The sequence below is a fragment of the Cuculus canorus genome, chromosome 4 (genome assembly GCF_017976375.1).
Source record: "Cuculus canorus isolate bCucCan1 chromosome 4, bCucCan1.pri, whole genome shotgun sequence".
Taxonomy (NCBI): Eukaryota; Metazoa; Chordata; class Aves; order Cuculiformes; family Cuculidae; genus Cuculus; species Cuculus canorus.
In genome coordinates, this window is record NC_071404.1 from 10,730,476 (window position 1) to 10,744,006 (window position 13,531).

General features: G+C 37.8%; 1 protein-coding gene across 2 annotated transcripts in view; it reads left to right on the plus strand.

The window, feature by feature from the left end:
• FAM193A (family with sequence similarity 193 member A) overlaps positions 1-10,298 on the plus strand; it is an 80,509-nt gene extending 70,211 nt beyond the window's left edge. For both annotated transcript variants that reach the window (XM_054065287.1, XM_054065286.1), the window contains 4 exons: positions 1,172-1,402; positions 3,286-4,129; positions 7,049-7,130; positions 9,404-10,298. In XM_054065287.1, the coding sequence (XP_053921262.1) occupies positions 1,172-1,402; positions 3,286-4,129; positions 7,049-7,130; positions 9,404-9,497 (1,251 nt within the window). In that variant the 3' untranslated portion in view covers positions 9,498-10,298. The remainder of the gene's footprint in view (positions 1-1,171; positions 1,403-3,285; positions 4,130-7,048; positions 7,131-9,403) is intronic.
• Positions 10,299-13,531: the final 3,233 nt, after the last annotated feature.

Below are 13,531 nucleotides of genomic sequence, written 5' to 3' on the forward strand. Positions count from 1 at the left end.
GAAGTTCTAAAGCGTGCAGGTTATACAAAATCTTTTCCTTTACGTTCTTTAGTGCTTAATACTTTGTTTGAAGCATCCTTAAGTTAGATTCATACCAGTAACATGTCTAGTGAATTCTTGTAATCGTGCCTTTTTGTTTGCACAAAACAATGAAATGCTAAAAGCTGTGAAGTTGCTATGTTAAATTGTTTTTAACTTAAAATTTCATTTTCCTTCTGGCCTCATTTGTAAGTCTCTGTATAGTCTGTTTTAATAATCAGTTAACTAGTGGAATTTGTGTCTCTGGCACTTTTTTCCCTATTTGAAGTAAAAGCTCAGTTTATTAGCCACATATTTCATCAGATGCAGTTTCATCTTAGGGCTTGCAGTGAATTAAAAGCCCCTGTCCTGTGGCAGGGGGAGATCCTGTTTCTTGTTGCGCGTTCCCACCATGTCCATGATCTGTCTATGATTGCCATCTGATTGCACAGTAAGTTATTCATTTTGCTGAAGTGACAGAACACTACAGAATTTAAGGTAATAGTCTTTGTTTTGCTGGTTTGGTGAGTTGAACTGGTGTAGCTCCAAATAGATGGGCACCAGGTCTAGTGCAGAAGGGAAGAGGGTAAGGCAGCAAGAGGACAGGAGGAATGAGGTACTGAAAGGCGGGAGCAGTGGATGGGAATACCGGTATGCAATATGACACAAGGATTCAGCTTAGGCAGCATTAACAAGTGTTATGCCTCTGCTGGAGGTATTCTGGCAAGCTTCCGTGCTGGGTAATCAAGCCTTCACAGTTACAGCTCAGAGGCCCATGTAGCCCTAACTCTGAAACAGACTTCATAGAAAATGGAAACAGCAGCAAATATCTGCTCCTTTCAGATTTTCAAATATGGTATGCCAATAACAGAAAATATACAAATATCCATTCTTGATTTTAAAAGCATTTCTTTGTCTTCTCACTTGTGTTCCTCCACAAGATTAGTTCGGTTGGAAAATACCATGCACAAGCTAGCACCAAGTGTGACAGGTCCGTCACCTTTTAAATACACCTTTAGGTACATATACAAGCAAATATTCAGGTTTTGACCTTCCATCTTATTTGAAGGTCTCTAAAATTTCAAAATTCCAAAAGTATTAGGTCAGTGAAATTTTTACATCGTCACTAATTTTTTTGTCTCATGTCCTTCAGCCTCCAGCTGCACCAACCAGTAGAAATTATGCAGAGATGCGAGAAAAGCTTCGTTTACGTCTGACAAAAAGGAAAGAGGAACAGCCGAAGAAACCTGATCAGATCTCTGAAAGGGAAAGCGTTGTTGACCATCGAAAGGTGGAAGACTTGCTACAATTTATAAACAGCTCCGAAACCAAACCAGTAAGCAGTTCCCGGGCAGCCAAGCGAGCCAGACATAAGCAAAGAAAGGTAAGACATGAAAGTATGTTTATTCTAGACCATGTTCTTGAATCTGTGTGCTCTCTGTAAGTATACTACTGTATACTGACTTTATAATAATGGTATTGTTGTTTTCAGTGTAGTTTGTGGTACCCTGCCTGGTTGTATGTACACAGCTTGCTTGCTTGTGCTGATTCTACCTGAGGAATTATGTAGTAGGCTGGAGAGATTCCTCGAGTTGTGATTGTCATGTGTTTTGTTGCAAGTCAGCTTAACACTGGGATGTCTTACACTATTTCTAAGTGTCAGAAATGTTAAGAATTTGATTGTTTTGTAAAATTGACATTTAAAACTGGGGGAAATTAGAAAACTAGTGGTTTTGCATTGGGATAATAGTTATGAACTGTCTCTGTAGGAAGCCAGGAAATGTAAGGTCAATGCTTTTATAAGAGTGGAAAAGTCAAAGTTTGATATTTTTGGAATGACTGCACTGAGCAACTTGCTGTCCTGATTGAAAGAGGTTAAGTGCTGTGCCATATGATGACACAAAGGGCTATCCCAAGCCAGTGTGAAGTGACAAGCTGCAGAGAGGGGCAGGAAAGAGAGAATTACAGGATGCTTTCAAATGGAAATTGCCAAAAAACATTTCTAAAAAATCTCCAGTGTGTAACAGTGAAACAGTGAAATTATTTCCTGTAAACAATATATGCTGAGTTAATAGAGGAAATATTCTATGATTCTATAATGGAGGAAATATTTTATATATATATTAAAGTAGGAAATTGGCTTTACTTACTTCAAGTATCAGCCTTAGATGTAAAGTTCAAAGAGCAATGAGATTGGTTGCTGTATATTTTTGAATTCTGGTGTGCATGTTGTGTAACCACACTGTAAATATCTCTTGCTTGTGGATTTTCTTGCTGGCAGTAATTCTGCATTCTTTAAATACTTACATGGGTTTGGAAGACCTGGTGTTCACAAGTTATATCCTTTATGTTTGTATTGTCGCACTATTCATCCACTCGAGAGCTTAGTGATTTAGTTGGAAATAAAATTCACTATGCAGATTTCACAATGCGAAACTCACTTTGCTCTTGTAATGCAGTCAGAGCTTAAGAAATGGACGATTCTCAGGGGTTTTTGTATGACTTCTGTAATTGTGAAAAGAGAATCCAAAACAGGCATTTCTAAATATGCAAGAAAATAAGTAGGCATAATTGTTCTCAATGTAAAACTTTCTTGAATTTTACTCATCGTACAAAATCAATGCTGCACAACAAAGTTTTAGGCATTTGCAGTAATGGCTGGAAAAAATCCCTTGTGCCTGTTTCATGTGGTTAATGAACTTTTGGCTGACAACAGAAAACTTTACCATTCTTATAACTTTTTGACAACTTTTAGTGTAACGTTAACATGCTTGCTGTTTTGCTGTAAAGTGTTTTTAATGGTTGCTCTTCCTAGTGTTCGTGAACATGGAAACAGCAACTCTGCTACCATAGCAAGAGAATGGGAAAATGATGCAGCAAGATTCAAACCTGATTCACCTTAGTAATATGCACAGTTGTTGAGAAGGAAGCTGAATGTTTTGCTTTCAGTGGGTTTTTATTGTTGTTTAACACTTTGGTATGGAGTTAGGCTTAGCAGTGGCAAAGAGAAGATTAGCATTTGGTATTAATAACAAACACATTACAGAAACATAGAAAATAGAAATACAGAAGGTATTTTAATGTACTTTGAAGGACAACTTTTATATAAATAGTCATTCGATTGGTGCTCAGCCTTTTGGATTAAGTATATTCATATGTTAACATCCTAGGATTTGGAATGTTCATAGAGAAAAGTAGTAGTAATCTCTAAAGCTCTTAATTGCCAAAATATTTGTCGCTTTCAATAAACCTATTGTTATTTTGTAGCTTGAAGAAAAAGCTCGACTTGAAGCAGAAGCCAGGGAGAGGGAGCATCACCAGTTGCTTGAGGAACAGAGGCGGCGTGAGGAAGAGGAGGAGGAGAGGCTGAAACAAGAATTACAACGGCTTCAAGAATTTCAGCAGTTGCGAGCTGTAAAGAAAAAGAAGAAAGAACGAACAAGTAAAGACTGTTCGAAGGTGGACATGCTTACTCAAAACTGCCAGGCAGTGAAGGAATCTGTCCCAAACGCACCCGAAGACATTCAGAATGGTACACTCGAGCAATCAGATAAGATAGAAACCTCCTCTGGTTCCCTGTCAAGACATGTGAATCACACAGAACAAAGGCCGGTTTCAGAGACAGGCTGTGAACTGTCCAATCCTGTAAGCACTAGAGACTCAAAGCTGCTTTATCAGAAAGAGGGGAGTGTGAAGCAGCATGAACCCCTCTCTTTTCTGCTTGATATTATGCATCAACACAAGGAGGGAAACAGCAAGCAGAAACTAAAGCAGATAAACAAACCATGTGCTGATCCAGTAAAAAAGCCTGTTGAATCCCCCAAAGCAGGAGAGATTCAGACTAAAACCAGAAACCAAATAGAATCCAAAGCAAAATCAGCAGAGCTCCCAACACTTGCAGAGCCTAAAAAAGAGGAGAAGAAATTAAACAATAACAACAAAAAACAGTTGAACCATGTAAAGGAAGAGAAAGCACCCGTAACAAGTGAATCCCCTTCACCAAGTGAACAGCAACAAAATAATAAGCTAATACTTGCAGATTCTCCTCAACCAAAAGGCAAGAACAAGAAAAACAAGAAGAAAAAAGGGGACAAAGTCAACAATTCCATTGGTAAGTGTATAAGAAAGTTGAAGACCTTGGGTTGGTTTTTATTACCGTATAAGTCCAGAAGTTTGAAATATTTCATTTTCACTCATTCCTCCCAGTGTAAATTGGAAAAATAGAAAAACTGGTGTCAGGAAAACACAAGTCATTGTATTTGTAACAATTAGGAAATGCATGTAGTTTTTGTAAAGATGTGTAGGGTGCTTTAAAGAATGAATAAATGAGTATATGCTGCTGGTTTTGTCTTGGGTGGTTTTGTCAATTGAGAATGCCAGTCTCTTCGGTAATGTCTTTCTTGCTCAAAATAAATATTTAAAATAATTCAATAGTGTGCTGAAGTCCATTCTGAACTTCTTTAAAAAGGAAGATTGTTTCTCATACAGCATTAAGAGTATAGTCTAAAGTTGGTCTTACTCTTTGAGCAAGAAAAATAAGGGGATATGAAGCTAAAGAATGACTGTTCATGCATAGGCGTTTTCTCAGTAGAAATAATTCCTTTCATATATTAATAACTTTAATGGTTAAGCAAGTAAATACAAAATCCGATTTACTATTTTTTATTTGCCAGAGTGAAAACATACAGTGCAATGTTAATTAGTTAATAATATTTTCTCCACATGAATATTAGTTTGTGCTGGTAAAAAGATTTTTTTAAATATCTGACGAATAATAAAACCGTAGAAGATTTGAATTTACTCAAACAAGTTGTGCTGCATAATTTTCTTCCCAACATATTTTTTTGTTTTCCTGAAAACATCTAACAGCCAATACATGAGCTGAGAAGCGCGTGCAGCGCTAGCTGGTTGGCATTGTTAATGCACTCATCAAACTGCCATTCCTGGGCACCAGTTTAGTTCTGTGCATGTTTCATCCCTACTGGGACTGCTAGTTGGGCCAGCAGTCTTTTGGTGGGGACATCTGTCTGCTCAGAGCACCTAGTCATTCCCCTAGGGTGGTTACCCAGTAGCCGAGTAGAAATGGGGAGTAAATTAAATGTCTGTTCACCGGAATGACTTGATATTGCAGTTCTTACTGTCATTCTGTGTGTTAAGCACATCAAGACACGAGACCTTAATCCTTTCGCAGTCTCTGCCGGTGGTTCAGAACACTCAAGATTAAGTTTTGTTCCAAAAACGTAAACTAAATTCTTGGTTGTTGCAAGTGCTAGGTGTAGAGCCCAGCTTTGTTTTTGTGGTTTCATGGTTGGGTTGAGTCAGCCCACCACTTAATTTGTGTTACATTCAGTGTTTCCATTGCACATCAATCGAACAGCGATACAGCATTGAACCTTTTTCTTAGTTCTTGTGCATACTGTGTTGTGGTGTGCTTGGGTTTTGTTTTTTAATTTACAGAGAAGAATGTACTCCTGTCATTGGAGCAAGACAAAACTCTAGAATTAGGAGCAGAAAGAGAAAGCTGGAGACATTTGAAGAAACTGGTGAAGGGGTGATGGTGGTGGGAGGGTTTTTACTGTATGAGAATGCGGGTAGCTTCCTGCATCTTTTCCTTCTCCTTGCCCCTCACCATTGTCTTCTGCTGCTCAAATCAAGTGTAGGCAGTTTCTCAAAACTAGTGTTCACATGTGGAAGAAACACAGGGACATGTTTCTGAATTTATACAGAGGTAATTGTGCATCTCAGAGTCAGGATGGAATCACCACTTTGAGTAGTTCTGACTTAAGAACCGCAGGAAACAAACTGTGAAATACAATTTTTCATTTAGTTGTAATTTCCTAGACATAAGATTGATATACCAAATTGGACATAAAAAAAATGAATTAAGAAAAAAATGGGAACTCAAGTATTTGAAAGAACATTAAAAGAGTGTAACAGAGTTTGAGGTTTTTTTAAACTGAATTCTAAAACCAGGTGTTAAGGCAGCAAACATCATTGCTTTTGGTATGACCTCTCTTTCTTAAAGAAATGTTATGAAGAGGCTGAATAAAACTGGGGATATAGGAAAGCCTTGTGTTTATAGGGCTTTCTGCTTGTTCGGAAGCAAGTTGTGTGGCAAAGACATGAAATTTTTAAACTCCCAAGAATGCCTTTAGAAGAGAGTGAGTAATTCTTGTAATCTATCTCAAAGATTCTAGAGACTCCTCATGTGTACTAGGAGGTTTTGGTTAGTTTCTTTGTCACACCCTTTTTGGAATGTGTTGTGAAGCTAATGCAGAAATTAGATTGGAGTTTACATGTAGTAAGAAAAAAGGCTTCAAGAGGAAAATGCTCAAATTGTTTTCTACAAAAGTTTACACTTTCTAAAGCATTTTTTTTTTTATTTTAAGTACAAGAGAGAATCATGCACTGAAACAGGATGATAGATCAACAGACTTTAGTAGGCCTCAACAAATTCAGGCCATATTAATATATGGTATATAAAAAATGGTTTTAAAAAAATTGCTAATTTTAGGTAGCGTGACCTAGACTTTTGCAGACAGTCTAATCATCATGTCCCAGAAGGAGTACAGAGCTCTACAAATCCAGAATTCTTGAAGTACTTTTCTTTAGAAACATTTTTAAAATAGTATTTATAAAGCTGCCTTTTTAGTAGTAATGCTAACAAATTTCAGGCATGAAAGCTATTTATTAGCTATCTGACTCATTGAGCCCTTTGTGTAATTTGACCGTTCTCATGTGTATGCCAGGTTTATGGCATCTTTTGCAATTTGTGCAATCATTAAATTTATGGCTGATTGATCTCTTTCTTGTTCCCAGTGCAACTCCTTAAAGGCTGAGTAGAGGTACTAGTGTAGGGGTTTTAATAAGTCTTTTTCATTCTAAGCGTGTATTAAATTAGCCTAAAAATGAATAATCAATAGTCTACAGAGTTCAGGCAATTTTCCATAAACATCTCTAATGCACCTTCTTCTTCTCTTCTTCTGCCCTCCCTGGGGAATCTAACAGTGTCGTCCTTTTGCCTTTGTAGATGATGTGTTTCTACCCAAAGATATTGATCTAGACAGTGTGGAAATGGATGAAACAGAGCGAGAAGTGGAGTATTTTAAAAGGTAAAGTGCTGTAATCCATATATTTAAAGCTGTTGTGCATCTTCACATATGACACTTTTTTTTTTTAACAAAACACGAACAAAAACAACAAGAAAACCACCCACTACTTAACTCCTAGCAGAAAAGGTGTAACAGCAAATCCTGTTACAGCTAACATTCTGAATACTATGACAATCACCAAAGCTGTAAATCTATGGGAAGAGATCATAGTGGAGTAGCACAAATACAGAAATGAGTGCCCCTCTCCCAGGTTCTCATCAAGGCTTTCAGAATACCCTCAGTAACCATTTTTCTCTACAGGCAAGATTTGTGTGAATATTGATTTTATTGTCCACAGAGATCAAATATTGATTAGTGTTGTGGAGAGGGAAACTACCAGAAAAATGCTGTGTTAAGTGTTGAATGAATAAAGCTTTACATTTTAAATTTCAGAACAGATACTTCAAAAAAGTTTGTAATGTTTTCTTCCTCGTTTTGTAGGAGCTATAAGTTTGGAATTTTATACTGTGTGTGAAGTACAGGTGGCATAACTTCAGGATATTAGCTTATGCCTGTCATAAAGACACGATGCTTATGCTAATGCAGTGACAGTAAAAGAATAATGTGAACCTGTGCTTGTGGAAGTTTTTTCTTTTGTGCATGTTGATTGCTTTGAGGATTTACACATCACATTAGTTACACTTAAATTCCTCAAATATAAGCAAAAAGCTTATGTTTAAATGATGTAGCACATGTTCTTCCATAATACTGAAATATACTCAGATTTATGTTCTTTAATGGTGGCTGGGTGTGTTAGTTTCCCATGAATATATCTTGAAAGCCTTTCATCATGATACGCAAATCTGAAACGTTACAAAATAAATCCATTCCCTTCAATTGAATAAGAATCAACAGTACTATTTCACAAAAGAACTAAAGCCATTTGTTTAAAGAGTGGGCTTTTTGTAAGAAAGGGCTTTTGGTATGGTTTTGAAGTTCTGTTCTAAATTTAAGTAATTTTCATAGTATATGTGCCTGAGGTATAATGTAGGTCTGGGTCTGGAAAAGGATGGAGTACAACTGCTTCTCTGCTGCCTGTTGTTACTGCACAAAATGTATGTGTCTGTGATTATTTATGGAGCTACAATGTATTAGACAATGAAATTTTCCAAAGTACATTCCCTGTTCTTCAAAGTTATTTTTCTGAGTGTTGCCCGTTAAAGGATTATTTTTAAGTTGAAATGTAGATTTAATAGGTGAAACGTGGATTACATTACATAAGCCTTTGTTATGGGTTTCATGGAGTATTCTTAGCTCCATTCAAATTTGCAGTATGTGTAACAAGAAAATAGGAAAGTTCTTTTCACCAATTCTCTAGCAATTCTCATTGCTAGCTTTAGTAACTCTCCATGGCAATTATTTGCACAGGCCTACTGAATTCATACATTTTATTGATAGTCATGTTTTCTTCTCACTTTGTAGTGGCATAGCTGATGGATACTTTAATTGCATCCTGACTTCAGAATTAGTTTTGCAAGCTACTTCTAACTTCAGCATAGAAAGAACAAAATAAATCTGGTTCTTCTAGTCTTGCACTGTACCTTTTTCATTTCGCTCGTTTGATCTGCTCCCATTTTCTGGCTATCAGTGGTTACAAGAGGGGCTTACGCACTACCTTGATGCTGTCATGCAACCTTTAGCCTAAACAAGCTGCACCTTGCCTTGATAATGGTCTTCAGCATGAATTAACTGTCACTTGCCAATATTCTTCAAAAGTTCTTCCATAAATTGTGTTTAGTGAAAGCGAATAAGTGGATTTTTGTTCAGAAGGTTCTTTTTTTTCCAGGCTACCTGTCTGTTGTATTAGAAATAAACCTCCTTTCCCTAAGTCTTTGTCTCAAACTTAACTTTGCTGTATTCGGAAGAGAAGCAGCAGTGTCCTATGGCATCGGTGCTTCTGCTTTATACATTAACACTCATTCCTACTGTTCCAAGGGTTTTGGTAAATACAGCAATGTCATCTCTGAACATAGTTAACATTCAGCTGGCTTCTGTGCTGCTAAATATGTAGGGTTCCTTGCCACTTCATTCCCTTACTCTTGATAACAGAGTGGTGTTTCAAGTAACTGGTTTATGAGGTATCTAAGTGATGGACAAGCGGTTTTATTTTTTTTAAGTGTGATTTGCTTAAGAGGTTTTGTCTTTCTGAATGAGAGCTACTCTTCAAAAGTATAGCACCTGTTGTGGTTTGATTTTTAAGTATATCGGTTTCACTTTCACTTTTTTCTTTTCAGATTCTGCTTGGATTCTGCCAGACAGACAAGGCAGAGACTTTCTATCAACTGGTCCAATTTTAGCTTGAAAAAAACCACCTTTGCTGCACATTGAAATGACACAATATGGGGAGGGAACCCTGCAGGAATCAATGAACGACAACTCCACTTATCTGTCCTGCTGTGCTGAGAGCTTATCTGGTCTTGAGCCAGTGCTGCCTTGCCTTGTCCCCAGTGCTGTGTGGATCTGCACTGAACCCTTTGGCCTGATAATTCTTGCGGACTGAAAAATTGCCACTTTCTACCTGAATTTGTTAGCTTGTGTGCTTGTAGTCTGTGAGTGAGACTTACTTGATTGTAGCTGTATGCCATTGGAGTTGGAACAATAGCTCTTTTCCATCTCCTTCTGAATGCCTTGGCCTCAAAGACTTTAAATTGCTTAGGCTCGGGTGGAGGCCAGAATACTAGTTTGCATCATCTGCAGTGGCTCCTGTCACTTCTGCATCTAGCTATGTTTTGTCATTCTACTCCTGACAAAGGAATGGACCTAGTCAGTTGTGCTTTCATCTGCTCCGGAATTCTCCTGACATGACTTCATGAAAAAGAGGCTCTTACGGGACAAGTATTTCCTCAGTTCTTTCACAATCTACTGTTTAAGAGTGTACAAGTTACGCTATTTGTGTTTTGATTTTTTTTTTCCTGACTTGTAGCCAGCTTGTGTAAGAATACTTGCAGAATGAGAAAATTTAAAAAAGAACAGTACTCACACTATCAAATCTGTTATAGAGTGTATAATTGTATTAACACTGAAGCCTAACTGGCTACTTTTTTAACATATTGTTAAGTAATATTAAAATCATGTCTTTCTTTTTGAAAGATGGAATACATTAGTATGGCAGAAGACTTGTGTCTTGCTTTTTTCTGCTTGGGTGGGGAAAGGGAAGAAAGAAGCACCAAAACCAATGGTTTTCTAAACTTAATTTCATCTGTCAAAATTGGTCAGTGAGTGCTACTTAACTTCAGCGTATTCCTTGTTTGTCAGCTCACCTGATGAGAAAAACTGCTATCTGCTAAAGCAAGAAAGGTTCCTGCTGAATGCTGGAATTAAGCCTGTAAATTCTGTGAATTGCTGTATACTTCTACATCCATAGATAATTTGTGAGAAACAAGATAATGCAAAAATTTCCAACTTGGTGCAGAAATGAAGTAGGTAGATTCAGCGCTATTATCATGTGAACGATACAGTAGTGTTCTACAGCTTGCATAGTATTGCCCAGAACAGAAGAAAATAAGTAATTTAGGGGTTTGATCTATGTAAAGATATTGGATTTGTAGTAGTTTTTCTGAAACTGTGCTATTTATTCAGAATAGAGACAGAAGCTTTCTCTTTGCTTCCAGATGACCACAGTTACCCGAATTATAAGGCAGTCTTCCACTTTTTAAAAGAAAATAGAGCTGCCAATCAGCACATACTTGAAAGGACAATACAGCTTCAAAGCTCACCAAGTCTTTTTCCAGAACCATTCCACTTTTTCCTTTCTTCTACTTGTTAACACATTTTTCTGTGATACACCCACTGAGCTTGGGACTGCTTTACAAGACACAGTGTAATTATAGTCAGCTTTGAACTTCAGAATGTTTAATGGATGATTGCCTCCATGTCCCCTGTGAGGCCCACATGTAGCAGGAGGACTAAGTTGGCTACAGACCACTGAGACACCTACAACTTCACATCCCTGTTGTTGGTCTTGAACCTCCTATCAAAATGTGTGCTCCTGGTACAGAATATAGTTGCTAACTCCATACCCAGCCATTGTAGGTAAAAGAGTCTTTGGTTTCCTCTTGTAGAGGAGGGAATGACACACTACCTGTTCTCAAAATACAGTCCAGGGCTGTAAAAGGCACAACTTCTATTGCTCTTCTTTGGATTCAGATTGTGGAAGGGATTAATAGCTTAGCCTCATACTTTTTTGTCACTGCGGGATTGCAGCATATGTATTTTATTTGCTTGTGCTGGAGGAATAGCATCTCAAAGCTAAAAGGAAATCTCTATGCCACTTAGCACCAACTGTCTCTGCAAAACTATGTACTGTTGAAAACATCTGCATCGGCTAGTGGAGAAAGTTGGATTTTGTTTCTTGGGATCATGGCTTGCATGTATTGCAGCCTGAGTTAGATCCCAGTTATGTAAAAGTAGAGAGGCTTCTCAGGTGGGACAGTGGCTGTGGGGCGGAAAAAAAAAAATAAAAAGTGTTAAAATAGCTGAAGCTGGATGTTTGTGAAACCCAACTACTTGGGCTTTTTCAGTTCTAAACAGTAACACAAGGTGGCAGTGTATGTCATCACCAGTAATTTATACATCAGTGGTCTCAACAAATTGAGGCATGGAATGGAAAAACTAGATGGTGTCATATAGGTAAGTATTGGGGCAGATCCCAGCTTCTCTAGAGTAGGAGTGCTTAGGGATTACTGAGACTTTTAATGGTGCTAGAAGACTCATTTCATAGCATTTCTTTTCACTTAGTAAATGGGGAAGAAAATCGGCTTTATTCTCTACTAACAAAGCTGTTCAAGGAATGATACGTGACTATGATGTTCTTTTCTTTATTTTGAAATCCTGGGATAAGACAGGAGAAGTCATTTTGCTTTTGAGGAGTACATGTGTGTTTGCAACATCATTCAAAGATAGTGGCCTTATGCTTCATCATGGTATATTGGGACAACTGATGTTATTCCATGCACTACACAGAAAGCACGATGAATGAGTCTTTATGGATCTGCTGTTGTTGCACCTTGATGAGAACTTAAAGGCAAGTTATATCTTTTAAAATTCGTAATTAAGTGAAGATAAGCATGACCAGTTTGAGAGCCAGGAGGCTGGAAAGTACTGATTTCAATTCTACTGCTTTTATGGCCTTGGGCAAAGGATTGAGGTGCTGTTATTCCATTCATTAAATGGTTTTATTGAGGATTTGCTGAATTATGAGCACATTCCTTAATCCCTAAATAAGTAACTATGTGAAGTCTGTTTAGATACCACACTATAATCTCCTACTGGAAGCACAAATATTTACTGGTATTTGTGTAGTTTGGATGCATTCAATCCGGATAAAATACTTTCAAATGTAACTCCAGTTAGAGGAGACCTCTAAATAATACATCATGACTGAGTAAATTTGAGTTCTTCATCAGAGTTGAAAGGGGGGAAAACTCCACCTTGGAGAGTGGGCTATTTTGATAACTGTAATGTACCTTGTCCCCATATTCCTTACTCGTCTTAGCCTGTATGAGAGGTGATTGTTTAAACTCTGGGGTTGACGGGTGGCATATCTGTTTTAGGTCTGTCTGCTGATACCAGAGTTGCTGAATCTGAGGGTGTGGTACTTTTTCATAGGTTTTCTTAGTGGAAGAGGGCATAGTTGCACAAAATATTTGTGTCTTGAACAGCATTGATAGTGGATGCTCTAAGGCAGCTCTTGTACAGAGATGTCTCATCTCAGTTTGGCATTCGCTGTTGCTGCTTTCTGAGGTAAGGTAACAGCGTTCAAAAGTCTTCAGCACACTGTTTTGGTGTAGCATCATTGGTATTTAAACTGCGTAGCTGAGATTCACCGTGCTGGCAGCACAAATCTTGCCATAGCCTCAGAAGATAGGTGTGTTAAAAGTTAATTCACATAGTGACTCTTGAGTGTGTAGGCATTGGGTGTGCTCACTGCTGCTCAAAAAGGCTTTGCAAGTTGCTTCCTGTTTCAGTGAAACGTTAGCTCAGCAGTACTTATTGTAGATCCTGTTGTATTATGATGGAAAAACTAATGGTTACTGGAGTAAATGTTCACACTGATATTCGCAATTTCACACGTCACCCAGTGCAAATGAAGGTGTGCAACTTGTAATTGCAGAAGCTATTCTAGGGAAAAAAAATTCAAACCTGCTTGCTATGTTGTAACACATCTGCGCAAGATTAGGTGTGTAGTGTCTTTGGCTTTGGTTCTTTCTCTGTATTTAAACCCTCCAGGAAATCTGAAGTCTGAAACCTTCAGTAGAGGAATTCTGTGAAGTAATGGAAGTGTTAATTTGGGATGTCTCCCTTTGTCCTGCCCATTGGAAAGAACTTGTCAAAAGAATTCCAGTTTCCCAAATTTTAAATGC